Source organism: Saccopteryx bilineata, chromosome 2 (genome assembly GCF_036850765.1).
Source record: "Saccopteryx bilineata isolate mSacBil1 chromosome 2, mSacBil1_pri_phased_curated, whole genome shotgun sequence".
Taxonomy (NCBI): Eukaryota; Metazoa; Chordata; class Mammalia; order Chiroptera; family Emballonuridae; genus Saccopteryx; species Saccopteryx bilineata.
Window position 1 is genome coordinate 336648954 of NC_089491.1, and position 13575 is coordinate 336662528.

Here is a 13575-nt window from a genome sequence, read left to right on the forward strand (position 1 = left end):
GACTCTGGTAGAGCAAGACTTCCCTTCTAGTAGTCCAGCAAGAGTTTCTTAGCTATTCTTTAATTACTTTTAAAAAAATTTTCCATTGATTTGAGAGAGAAAGAAAGGGAGAGAAAGAGAAAGGGAGAGAGAGAAAGAAGCATCAATGCATTATATCATTTAGTTGGTTTATTTAATTGTGCACTCATTGATTGCTTTCCATATGTGCCCTGACTGGGGGGTCAAACCTGTGACCTCTGGCTTTATTCACTGAGCACCGGCCAGAGCAATTAATTTATTAAAATAAATTTCTTTTGCCCTGGCCGGTTGGCTCAGTGGTAGAGCGTCAGCCTGGCATGCAGGAGTCTCGGGTTCGATTCCCGGCCAGGGCACACAGGAGAAGCACCCATCTGCTTCTCCACCCCTCCCCCTCTCCTTCCTCTCTGTCTCTCTCTTCCCCTCCCGCAGCCAGGGTTCCATTGGAGCAAATTCGGCCCAGGCGCTGAGGATGGTTCTGTGGCTTCTGCCTCAGGTGTTAGAATGGCTCTGGTTGCAACAGAGCAACGCCCCAGATGGGCAGAGCATCGCCCCCTGGTGGGCATGCCAGGTGGATCCTGGTCGGGCACATGCAGGAGTCTGTCTGACTGCCTCCCCGTTTCCAACTTCAGAAAAATACAAAAAAAAAGAAATAAATTTCTTTTACCCTTAGCTACTTTATCATTCTTTTTGGATTTTCTGATAATTTCAAACTTATAAAAATAGTTTTAAGAATAGTACAATTAATTTTTTTCCCTGAATCATTCGAGAATGAGCTTCCAACATGATGCCCTATTCCCCCAAATAACCCACATGAGGAGTCTTGTATAAACACCATACAATCATCAAAATAATAATAATACCGTTGCCATGTTACTACTACCTAATACATAGACTCCACTCAAGTTCTGCTGAGTGTCTCAACAATGTCTTTTACAGCAAAAAGACGCAAGGTAGGATCACACACTGTGATTAGTTATTGTGTCTCTTTTATTACCTTTGGTTTGGATCAGTTATCCCACTTTTTTTTTACCCCCTTGGCGTTCAGGATTTGACCCTTTGGAAGGTTACAAGCCAGTTCTTTGTATCATGTCCCCACTGTTTGTTTGACATTTCCTCAGGATGAGTTTCAGGTTGTCCATTTTTGGTCAGAAAAGCACAGATGTGACCCTTGGTGTTCGCTCATGGCACCCCACCAGATCTTCACTCGACCCTTACTGGAAATTTTAATGCTGATCCCCTGATGAGAGTTGTGTCTATCAGGATCCTCTTTTTCTATTGTCATTTAGGTTGGGGAGCACTTTGAGATGATGTAAACGAGCTGTTTCTTGAACTTGCACTCCTGGTCTTCTCACAACCATTGATGTTTCTTGGCTAAATTTTTTAGGACGATTGCCAACTAGTGATATTAGAATCATTCCTTTGTCCATTTATTCATTTGCACTCTAGTCGAAGGAAAAAGCTTTCTTTTTCACTGCTTATATGAGTCATTTATCCATACATCAGTATGGACCCTGCCTATGTCATTCAATGGATAACTGTCACTAGTTATTTTGATGCTTAAATGGTCCCAGATGTGGACAGTGATAGTCCTCAAGTTGGCCCTGTCCTTTTGGTATGTCCCTTTCTTATATTTTCCCTGCCCCCAGCCCTGGGGTTAGTCATTTCTTCAACTGATGGAGGGTGGTATTTAGAAACCAGGGTCTGGGCACCGGGTCTGCTCCCAGCTGTTGGGATGTTCTTGCTGCCTGGCCCTCTCACTGCCATAGCAGAGGACTATTTGCCTGAATATACAAATATGTGGGTATGGATGTGTACACAGAAACATGCACACACACATCTACACTTATTTCTAGATCTAGTTGTAATTAAAACCACAATCACATCCATATCTCCAATTCCAAATCAACACCTCAGAGTTCAATTTTCTCCCGTTCATTTGGAATTTCCTCATCCCACATGAAATCTGGGTCCTACCATCCTCGAGGTATTTACTTACTGAATCAGCGTCCTCTGTATGAACCCATCTTCCCATCGCTACCGCCACCATCCTCCCCCGACCCATGCAGCCACCTCCAGCTGTCACTCAAGGCTCAGCAGGACCACACGGTTAGGCCCCCACACCCACCGTGAATAGACATCTCTCTCACCCTGCTCAGGCATCCCATTCTGGGCTACCATCGCCCCCACCTCCGGCGTGTAGGTCTACCTCGTGCGGTCCCATCTAATGGCGTTTGGACTGAATTCTTCAGAAGGAAAGAGGGGCAGAGGGAAAGGGAGGCACTCAGCTACTTTTAATAATTACTAGTGAACATTAACGTGGACACTCCTCATGGCTGATCAGAAAATAGAAGCCATCAGAAGAGAATGACCTCACCCTCTCATGACTAAACCCATGAGCCTGCCTGCTTCTGTATTCATGAACTTGACCTTCCCTCCTGGCACAATGGACAGACTGTCTGTGCTCTAAGACTGGCACCCTGCCCTTGGCCAGCTCAAGGACTTTGGCACTGACTTTCTCCTCTTCCTGGTTATTCCCATTGGCCTACAAAAAGGGCTATCATATCTATAACCCTAAAACCTTACATCTCCCCCACCTACTTCTTCCCTTCTTAGCAAACGTGCTGCCTCTCCCACCTCCACTTCCCAAATCCATTCTTCCTCCAACCCCATTGTGACCAGGACGTCATTTCCTCCAGTCACCGAAACTGCTCTTGTTCGGTGACCTTCATGTTGCCAAAGCCATTGGCTAATTCTGTCTCCATTTGATTCAATGCCGCAGCGGGTCATTCCCTGCTTCCTGAACCACGCTCTTCCCTTGGTCTCCCAGGCAGCCTGGGTCTCTCTCCCACCCCAGTGGCCATTCTGTTGTTTCTCTCCCCTCCCTCCTCTCCCAAGGGCCATAGGGCTCAGTCCTCAACCCGCTCCTCTCCACGTTTACTACCACGTGAGTCCACCCAGTGCCAAAGCCTCCATACCATCTCAGGTACTAGCTGCTTCTTGTACGCGCCTTGACTGGGCCAGCCTGGGGTTTCGAACCGGTGACCTCAGCATTCCAGGTTCTATACCATCTTAACAGCAACGGCTTAATCTTCTATTTGGCCCCTGCATATACCTTATATTCAGCATTTTAGTAGAAACTGTAATTTATTTATATTAAACTTAACATGAACAAAACTGTTAACTAAGAACCTTTGAGTCCTGCCCACACACACCCAATGTCTCCATCATTGTAAATGGTAGTCGCTCAGGCAAATGGTGGGCTTCTTACGCTTTTCCTCCCTTTCCCTCACACCCCGCATCTCGTGCAATAGTCTCATTGGGTAGAGGTACAGATGTCTTGAACCAATGTCTCCTCGCTCTCCACGGCCAGCACCCTAATCCAAGTTACATCCTCTAGCTTGCTCACATCATTTGTGTGATAGCCCCCTAATATCCTCCGGCCCCTACTTCACCCACACGCCAGGCCATTCTTCCCCCAGCAGTCGGAGTGGTCTTTTAAAAACGTGAATCTGATCAATTGCTGGCCCCGCACCAAACCCTCCAATGGTGTTTCATCACACTCGGAATAAAGCGTCAGTTCTTATTGCAGGCGGCAGGGGCGGCAGTGTGTGGGCCCGCCTACCTCTCTGGACTCGTCCCCTGACACTGCTGGCCTTTTCAGCCCACTTGGGTCACAAGGACCTCCTTGCTGCTCCCCTAATACAGCATGCTTGTTCCTGCCTCAGGGCCTTCGTGCTCAGTTCCCCAGCCTGGAACGCACGTCCCCCATCTTTGTGTGGATGGTTCAAACTCCAGTCAAGAGTCTGCTCAAATGGCCCCTTTAGTTTTTATAGCTGCCCTCAGTGCCTGGTGCCGCACGGCACCCCCTCCCGGAAGCACTGTGCTCTCCCCCTAAGTCCCCTGGCCCTTTGCCCTGATCTTATATTCTGCACAGCACTGATTATCCCCTGACATTGTTTACTGCTCACAGCCCACCTGGTCCCTGGCATGCGAACCCCAGAGACATCCAGACCTTGATCATTGCTGGAACAGTGCCTGGGGCACGGTGCTGGACCCCACTGATTCGGTGCTTTAGTGTATGAATGATTCGGACCATGCCGGTGTTACATGGCACTGGGCTGCAAACCACCTCTCCCCGCTAGAAGAGCATGTGGGAGTGCCGAGTTAAGTAGTACAAGTTGACTCACAAGGCGATGAACAGGCCACTCCCATACGAGGCTGGAAGGCGTTATACTCAGGACAGTAACTTCTGATGTTCCTGACGTAGCACCACCTTGATGGGGATTCATAACCCTCTGCTGCTTCTCTACAACAGTATCTAACTTCACTGATAAAGTCATTTCCAACGCAAAAATACCCTCTGCGTAGTCACCGCGATCTCCAGGTTCTGTGTCGGGCACCTGTGGGTGAGGGGTGAGAGCTTTCATTTTGGGTTAACACTGAACACGTGGCTGCAGCAAAGACGTTTTAAGAACACGGAGGCAACTCAGCAAGGTCTCCCACCAGCAGGTGAGCAGACATCCTACGGCCCCCCGGCTAAAACGGAGCTCCCAGCACCTGCGCCGCAGCCTGCCTTCCGAGCCTAACATGAAACTCCGCCGAGATATCTCCTCTACGCTCAAGAATACTTTCAGTGACCTTGTGGTCATGCTCCTGAGACCAGGGCGCACATAACCTCAGGGGGAGCCAGAGCTAAAGTCTGCCGCCTGATGCCGGCGGAGGAACTTGGCCAGTGGCTATGAAATTAGCACGTTTTTGGCCTGGCCCACTGGACGCACAGGAAGCAGATAATAAGCAGGTGTCCCCAGATCTGGCCCTCACCCCTAGTTTATACATTGGCAGGGATGGGGAGAGTGAGCGAGCACAGGCTTCAACCATGCTGTGGGCATTGAGGAGGGCCCAGCAGTGGCCTGGTCGATGGATGGACCAGCAGAGAAAGGCATGGCAGGAGGCTCCCCCGAAAGGGGCCACTTTCCAGCTCAGGTGGCCACTGCCTGTGCCGTGACAGTCCAGAAAGGAAAGTCATAGCTACCAGCAGAGTGGCACCCTGCAACTTGGCCGCTGACCTTTGGGGCTCCCATATTTGCATTTAAAAGGCATTATGGAAATAAAATTCACTTTGAAGGCAGGGTTATATTCAAAGCAGCCGGCCCACTCAGCAAAGTGACAGTGACCACAGCACAGTAAGGACTCCCCCCCGGGACAGGCAGAGGGGCAGGGGGGAGACTGCGTAGGGGGACCAGAGAGGCGAGGGAAGCCGGGCTTGGCGGCATGGGAATGTCTTTGAAGTGTATTGGAAGCTTCACCTAATCAAACTCACTTTAAGAGGCTTGAAGCAGTTATGTTGAGGCACCTCTGGTTCTCAGGTGTCGTTGACGGGGTCTCAGGCAGTTTCAGAGATTGTTTCCATTTTCAGCTTCCTTAACTGAAAGGCATAAATATGGTAACCATGTTTTCCAAACCCAAATTGGTTTGAACACTGGACTGTCCCCTAAAATCTAGGGCATGTTGTTCTGGTCTCCAGGAGGCTGTGGGTCTACAGGAGGGTTCAAGGCACGTGACAGAAGAGTAGAAGATGCTTTTGAGTTGGGCGGAGATTTTGAGGTCTCCCCTAAAGCAACTGAACTCTTTTTGTAGGGGTCTGCCAGCAATATCGAGGCTGGGGGCACTGGAAGAGAGAGAGAGCGCATACGTGAAATATAAAATTTCATCATCTTCTAACATCAGCCTGGACATGGAATGAATTAGGTGGCTAGTCATTTTGTCCCCAAACTATGTTCCAATGACTCTGGGTTTTGGAAGGTAACGTAATTGAAAAGTTCCTGAAGCTATCTGGTCTTCTGGCCAAAATCCTTAGTGTAAGGGGCCCTATCAGATGAGCGAGGCGACCCTCATTCTGGGTATGGGGGAACGAGTCTACACCAGCAGGCACTAAGGAGAGCCAGATAGCGTTACTGGTGGGGCTCTCCATGGCCGGTCGGTGCAGGAGTCAATCTCTTCGGTATACATGGGAGGCCCTGAAGTTTCCCATTTCACTGAACCTGAAAAATCACTCTACTCCCATCTCCCTGGGTCATGAGCTGGCCGGAGATAAAGATAAAATGGATAAAAACTCTAAATCATCTGAACTGGAAAAATTAAAAGATGACCTACGTCTTCATGTTATAGTGGCTTAGGAAGGACCAAGGCTAGAAAATAAAAAGGTGGGAATAATGTCCAGCCTTCTTTCCACACAGCCTTGGTCACCAAGAGCCAGTGTTCCACTCAATGGAGAGGAACATACTTTTGTCCCCTCCCTTTAATTCCCTTTACATTGTTTCAGTTGCTGGTGGCACCACCTACGAGGGAAGGAGAAAGTGAAAAACCAGCATCTGCCACACTTTGCATTCTAAGGGCCCAGCGGGAGAAGAGGCTAATGCAAATGCCGGTAATAAATTTAAAAGTAAGCATGCACTGTACTTAACCAGCACAGGTATTGTTGAGGCCGCCTCTTCTGGGGGTGGTTTGGATTGTGGGTCTCACTGGCACAAACCAGCTCCATGTCCTATGAATACATCTCAGAATGGCCACAGCCCACCCGCTGAGCAAATCCCCTGGGGCAAGTGACAGGAAGCCCTGTTTTTTCTAAGGAGAATCATAAACTATAGGAAAAATACAATCAAAGTCTAAGGAGAATACAAAGTTTTTTTTTCTCCTGAGAATTAAAAAAAATCCATATACCTGGTTTGTAAATAATGAAATGCAAATATAAGAAACCTCTGAAGTTCAGTTCTAAACCTGTAATTAATTTACAATTTAGGAGGCTGGGACAGAAAAAAAATAATTTGTTATAATGGGAAACCAGAGCAGGAGGCCAGGACTGTGCACCAAGATAACGGCCTGTGCCCTCCCCTTACCTCTCAGGAAGCGGGCATGAAAGGCAGAGCAGAGTGAGAAAAGTCCAAACCCACAGGAGAGGCTGGAGGAGCTCAAGACAGGAGCTACTGAGGGGGGCTGGAATAGATGAAAACGTGGGGAAGTCAGGGGTGGTCGGTGACAGAGAATGAATGAAAGAACATTAACTCATTCAAAGCACTAGCTTTAGCTTTTCAAGTGTATTTTTTTTTCAGTTTGTTTTCTTTTTTTTTTAATTTTATTTATTTATTTATTTTATTTATTTATTCATTTTAGAAAGGAGAGAGAGAGGGAGAGAAGAGAGAGACAGAGAGAGAGAAGGGGGAGGAGCAGGAAGCATCAACTCCCATATGTGCCTTGACCAGGCAAGCCCAGGGTTTCAAACCGGCGACCTCAGCATTTCCAGGTCGACGCTTTATCCACTGCGCCACCACAGGTTAGGCTTTTCAAGTGTATTAACTCAAAACAGAATCCCAGTAAAAGTCTTGCTACCCCTTTCAATTGTTCAACTGCTCCAACCCTTGTATCTTGAGTCAGTCCCTAAGGCTGAAGTGGGGAGAGAATTATCTTGTGGGTTTCTGGCAAAAGCAGTTACACCTGTGGGCTGAACGCTACCAAGCTAAGAACCACAGGTTCCCAAATCCTAAGGCAGACATGAGGACATCTGGCCACTGGTTCAGTTCCAAGCAAAATACTGCTTACAGCTGCTATAGAGGAGTCTCATTGGTAGACCAGCAAGCCACAGCGTTTGGCTTTGAGCAGTTCACATCTGTCTACTATGAATAAGGATCCCACGTTGGCAAGTTTTCTGTAATAGGTTATTGACTTTTCAGAAAGGACGCTGTGCTGGTTCCTCCCACCTGTCCTCTACAAGTTCACCAGACATCTGTTCAGTGTGATGACATCTGACCACCTTTCAAGACACTTTCCTCTTCTTGGCTTCATGAGCTAAACTATTGTGGCTCAAGGTGCGTTCTACTTAATGGAGAATCTCACTGATTGGAATGTGTCACTCCCACCAGATGCAGAGCACAGCATGCTTCCCAAGCAGTAGTCCTCAAGTTATCAGAGACCTGGACAGAGTTGTGATGCAACCGACAGGGAGGTCCCCAAAGGTGGAGAATGGCATCACCTCGCCCTTTTATTTCCCTCAAAGGGCCGTCTTTTTCCGCTGCACCCACCATGTTTATCGGAACGATGAACAACCAGTGCCAGGAGACAGATGTCCTGACCCAACACCCTCCCATTCTCATGGATGTAACCAGCTTTAAATGCCTGATTCTTCAGGGCTCTGCTTCGCTGCCAGTGACAAGACTGGCAGCCTGGATGTGCCAAGTTCTTGGCTCTACCTTGCAAAGCAGAACAGGACAGGAGGGAATCTGCGAGTTAGCTGATTTTTTGCAAGTCACCGTGGAAACATGTTTTTGAGTACCCACTCTTTCTCTCGGGCAGTTACCTGGGTGCCTTCCTCACGGTGTCACAATGCCCGGCCCTCCCGTTAACGATGCTTCCTTCCCTCTCACATGCACAAATGCAGCTTATTTAGTGCCATGAAAAACAAACACCTCAAAACAAAAACTTTCATTAAACAGTAACCACAGAGCTTCTCGGTAATTATGGTAGGACAGTCAAGAAACTCACTCAGAACCAAGCTCAGGTCTACAGGTGTGTACGTGGAGATGCTATCCAAATGGAGCCGACGTGGGAGGGTAGGTAAAACAGGCCACACTGATGTCTACACAGGTTGGCTCAAATTTTCCCAACATAAGCTCTGTTCAGCTCGCCTTTAAGTAAAAGGTATTTGGGCATGTGGATATTCTTCCCGTGTCTGCCACTCCAAATACCAGTTTACCGAATAATCACACAAACCAACGCCAACATAGACTGGACCCAACCGAGTGCAATCTACCATCCCCACCACCACCAGCTGGGAAGTCAGGGGCTTAGTATGGTGAGGTGGTTTGATTGGGTCCTATGGGAGGGAAGTATATTCTTGTTTTGCCCAAGTTTTTCTATGACAAAATTAAAATTCTACATAACAGAAGATGCTTAGGCGCCATCACAAACCTTGGCTTGTTCTTCTCCACCTACCCCTGGAAAGACTTGTCCACTCAGCGTCAGTGTGGGTGCTAACTTCCCACTGATCAACAACCGGGGTTGAAGTGCCCATCCTTGGGGTAAAAAAGTGAGTTATAATCAGAAAGTTCTGATGAAACTGGAAAGGGGAAACACACTCAAGGTTGGTTGACCTTTTTTTAAATACAATCTTCATAGATCGCAGAGTTGGAAGTTCACAACCAAGGTTATCTCAGCTCGTTCTCGTTACAGGCAGTATGGCTGAGGTCGTCTCTAAGAAAGGCAGGCCTGAGCCATTCGTGAAGAGCTTAGTGACTCCCACCGACCGCCCCGAGAGGCCGGGGTGGAGGATTGCTGGCTTGGCTGAGGCTCCCTGAAGTGCTCTGGAGGCTTTTGGAAGAAAGGTACAGCACAAATGCCAATTAACAACAACACAAATCAGCTCAACTCCCATAAGCCCAATCACCAAACCCAGGGAAAGAAACATGCCAGGCTACAGCACCAGTTTTCGTCAGAAAATAGATTTATTATCGATAGTGAGTGAAGTCAAGATGTCAGTATTCATGACAGAGAAGCTGTTGCATAAGCCAAAGTTGCCTTCACATTGGTAGAAAATGCCTTACTTCACTTGTAACCATAAACATTATTCCAGGGGAAGAGGTACATTTTCTCTCCTTGTTTTCTTCGTACTTACATGATCACCAGAATAAGTTAAAATAAAAGAGCTTTTCTACAGTCAAGGGAGAAAAGAAACACAGAGAAACCCAACAGGCCACATCCTAGACAGTTCTGCCCAGCACCACGGGCCTGAGATGGAGCTACCTGGCCCTCTCTGCTCCCCCCTCCAATTCCCTTATCCCCGGGTCCCACCCGAGCTCTGCTGGAGTGGAGGTTCACCGGAGGATGGAGCGGGTCAGAGAGAGAGTTGAAGAGAAAGTACAAAGGTGGAGAGGGCTGCTTTCTCTCTCTCTGTCACCACAAACGGGGTTCATTAACTGCAGGTGTCCTTCGCGGCTGAGCCCTGATCTAGGCCCTGGCCTCGCAGACCGCCGTGGATCGAACTGCGATGTGCTTCTTGTTGACTCTGCTCTTGGGGGCTTCTCTTCAGTGGTCTGCTCTTGAAATAGGTCACTCTTTTACTAGGAAAAAAAATGTTCCACCTCTGGAATTAACGCGGAAGGAGTTCTGCTTGTTCTAAATCGACTTTATCCTCCCTTCTCGATCATGCTCTGCAAGAGAAACAGAAAATTTAAGTTTTACCACCAGAAAAAAGAGATCAGAAAATAGCAGCAACTTATACTTAGTACTATTTGCAGTGCTTGTCAAATATCTACTTCCAAAACACATAAAGCAAGGCACAGGCTTGCTGGCCTCCAAACATCACTGCCTGTAATGAACATCACGCTTAACTGAATAATTGCCCAAGGACCCCTCACCCACCCTACTGAGCTGAGGGCTAAGGGGCAGCATGGCCCGGATCGTGGGGTGGGGGCAGGGGTGTGTGTGCTGTCTCATTAACCCGGGCATTGGAAATGTATGGGAGCACTGATGGTGGCCACAGGGACGAGGGAGGGGCTGGGGTGGGATGGAGGTTAAACCCCAAAGGCTCTGAGAGGGAATCTCAGCTGAAGGCAGGATTCTCCCCCAGAGAGAAAGCCCTGCTCACTGCAGGCAGACGCACATGTTCCTGAGGCTGCGCTGCTGGGCACAGCTCCACAAGAATGTGGTCCCGAACTGCAGACACGGCCCTGACGATCCGTTCGGCTGTTTATTCTTGTGGGTGAGGAGTTGCTGACATACGTCACTGCATAAGGTTTAAGGTGTACAGCATAATGGTTTTCTTTGCATTCACTGTGAAATGATGACCGCAATAGGTTTAGCTAACATCGATCATCTCACAGAGATGCAGTAAAAAGGAAAACCTTTCTCCTAGTGATGAGAACTCGTAGGGTCCAGACTCTTAACACTCCTGCACACAGAGCGTGAACTACAGTCATCGTGTTGCACGTTTCATGCCCAGTACTTAGTTGTCTTCACTGCAAGTTTGTGCCTTTCAACCTCCTTCCTCTGGTAACCACATATCTGATATCTTTGTTTGAGTTTGGTCCGTTTTGTTTAAGATTCCACATGTAAGTGAAATCATATGATGTTTGTCTTTTCTCTGTCTTATTTCACTTAGCATAATTCCATCCATGTTGTCACAAATGGTCAGATTCCCTTGTTGTTATTTTAGTGGCTATTGTATATGTATACCACAATATCCTTATCCACTCATCCACCAGTGGACATCTAGGTGGTTTCCAAGCTTTGGCTATTGTAGATAATGCTGCTGTGACCACAGATGTGCAGATAGCTTCTCGAGTTAGTGTTTTCATTCCCTTTGGTTGCATAACTAGAAGTGTAATCACTGAATCATGTGGTAGTTCTATTTATCATTTTTTGAGGAACCTTCATACTGTTTTCCATAATGGCTACACCGAAGTACAACTTCAATTCCCACCAGCAGCACACAAGGGTTCCCTCTTCCCCACATCTGTCAGTATCTGTCATCTCTTCTTTTTTTGATGATGGTCATTCTAATAGGCAAGAGGTGCTAGCTCACTGTGGTTTTAATTTGCAATTCCCTAATGACTAGTGATGTTGACCATCTTTTCATGTTGCCCATTTATATATATGAGAAATGCCTATTCAGGTCCTTTGCCTATTTATTATTATTATTATTTTTTTTTTGCTATTGAGTCATATGAGTTCTTTATATATTTTGAACATTAACCCTTTACCAGATATATGGTTTGAAAACAGTTTTCCCCATTCCGTACATTGCCTTTTCACTTTCTTGGTTTCTTTTGCTGTGCAGAAGCTTTTCAGATTGATGTAGTCTTACTTTAGGTTAACTTATTTTTTATTTTGTTGCTTATGTTTTAGGTGTGACTTCCAAAAAATCATTACCAAGACCCATGTCAAGGAGCATTTTTCCTGTTTCCTTCTAGGAGTTTCATGCTTTCAGGGCTCACATTTAAGTCTTGAAGCCATTTCAGGTTAATTTTTGTGAGTGGTGTAAGTAAGATAGTTGGGTTTCATTCTTTTACTTGTGAATATCCACTTTTCCCAACACCGTTGATTAAAGAGGTTGTCTTTTCTCCACCGATCATTCTTGGCTCCCTTGTCAAATATTGGTTTGCTGCACTGAGATGTCTGGGCTCTCGATTCTGCTCCACTGTCTATTTGTCTGTTTTTATGCCAGTACCAGGCTGTTTTGATCACGACAGCTTTGTGGTATGGCCTGAGACGGGGCAGTATGATATCTCCTGCTTTGTTCCTCTTTCTCAGGACAGCTTTGGTTATTAGGAGCCTTTTGTGATTCCTTGCAAATTTTAGGATTTTCTTTTTCTGTAAAAATAATACCACTGGAATTTTGATAGGGACTGTACTGGATCTGTAGATGGCTTTTGGAAGTATTGACATTTTAACAAATTTAATTCTTCCAATCCAAGAACACGAGACGGCTTTCCATTTGTTTGTGTCTTTTTTTATTTCTTTCATCAGTGTCTGACAGTTTTCAGAGATCTTTCACGTCCTTGGTGAAAATAAATTTATTCCTAAGTATCTTTTTTTTTTTTTTTTTTTTTTTTTCATTTTTTTTCTGAAGCTGGAAACAGGGAGAGACAGTCAGACAGACTCCCGCATGTGCCCGACCGGGATCCACCCGGCACGCCCACCATGGGGCGACGCTCTGCCCACCAGGGGGCGATGCTCTGCCCATCCTGGGCGTCGCCATGTTGCGACCAGAGTCACTCTAGCGCCTGGGGCAGAGGCCAAGGAGCCACCCCAGCGCCCGGGCCATCTTTGCTCCAATGGAGCCTTGGCTGCAGGAGGGGAATAGAGAGACAGAGAGGAAAGCGCGGCGGAGGGGTGGAGAAGCAAATGGGCGCTTCTCCTGTGTGCCCTGGCCGGGAATCGAACCCGGGTCCTCCGCACGCTAGGCCGACGCTCTACTAAGTATCTTATTTTTTGATGCTACTATAAATGCAATCGATTTCTTTTTCAAAAAATTCATTGTTAGTGTGTAGAAAACATTACTGACTTTTATGTGTTAATTTTGTATCCCGCACCTTTACTGAATTCAGTGATTAGTTCTAATGTGTTTCTATATATAAAATCCTAGTCAGGAAGAATTCTTAATTATCAGATTAAAAGTCTATTACCAGTTGGAGCAGGATACACTACCTCCATTCTTAGGAATCTTTCAAAAGATAAAAGTGATGATCCTTTCTCCTTTAGCTTAGAAATTATTCAAGAAGAAGAGGCTCGGCCAGGTCCAAGGTTGTCTCTCCTCTGTTCATGCCTCCCTCCCACTCCCCCTCACCCTTGCCGCCCTTTATCCTACACTCAGCTCTTAACTAAGCTCCCACCTGGTACCCACTGCACCGAGTTAGGTGCTATAGGAAACCCAGATAGACACACGCTTCCGGAAAACTAAGGCACAGTCAAGAGTCAAGAGTAGTAACTTGTTCTTTTAAATGTTTGCTAAATCGGTGCTAAAAGTTATTTTGCTGAATAAGTAATGCATACACACAGTATAAAATT

At 46.8% G+C, this 13575-nt stretch overlaps 1 protein-coding gene across 4 annotated transcripts in view; it reads right to left on the reverse strand.

Annotated features, from left to right (window-relative positions):
* Positions 1-9495: 9495 nt before the first annotated feature.
* The window catches only part of CHCHD3 (coiled-coil-helix-coiled-coil-helix domain containing 3), a 291050-nt gene continuing 286970 nt past the window's right edge, over positions 9496-13575 (reverse strand). For all 4 annotated transcript variants that reach the window (XM_066262325.1, XM_066262326.1, XM_066262324.1 and 1 more), the window contains one exon: positions 9496-10217. Coding sequence is in view for 2 of the 4 variants with exons in the window: in XM_066262326.1 (XP_066118423.1) it covers positions 10194-10217 (24 nt within the window). In the remaining 2 variants the exon portion in view is untranslated. The remainder of the gene's footprint in view (positions 10218-13575) is intronic.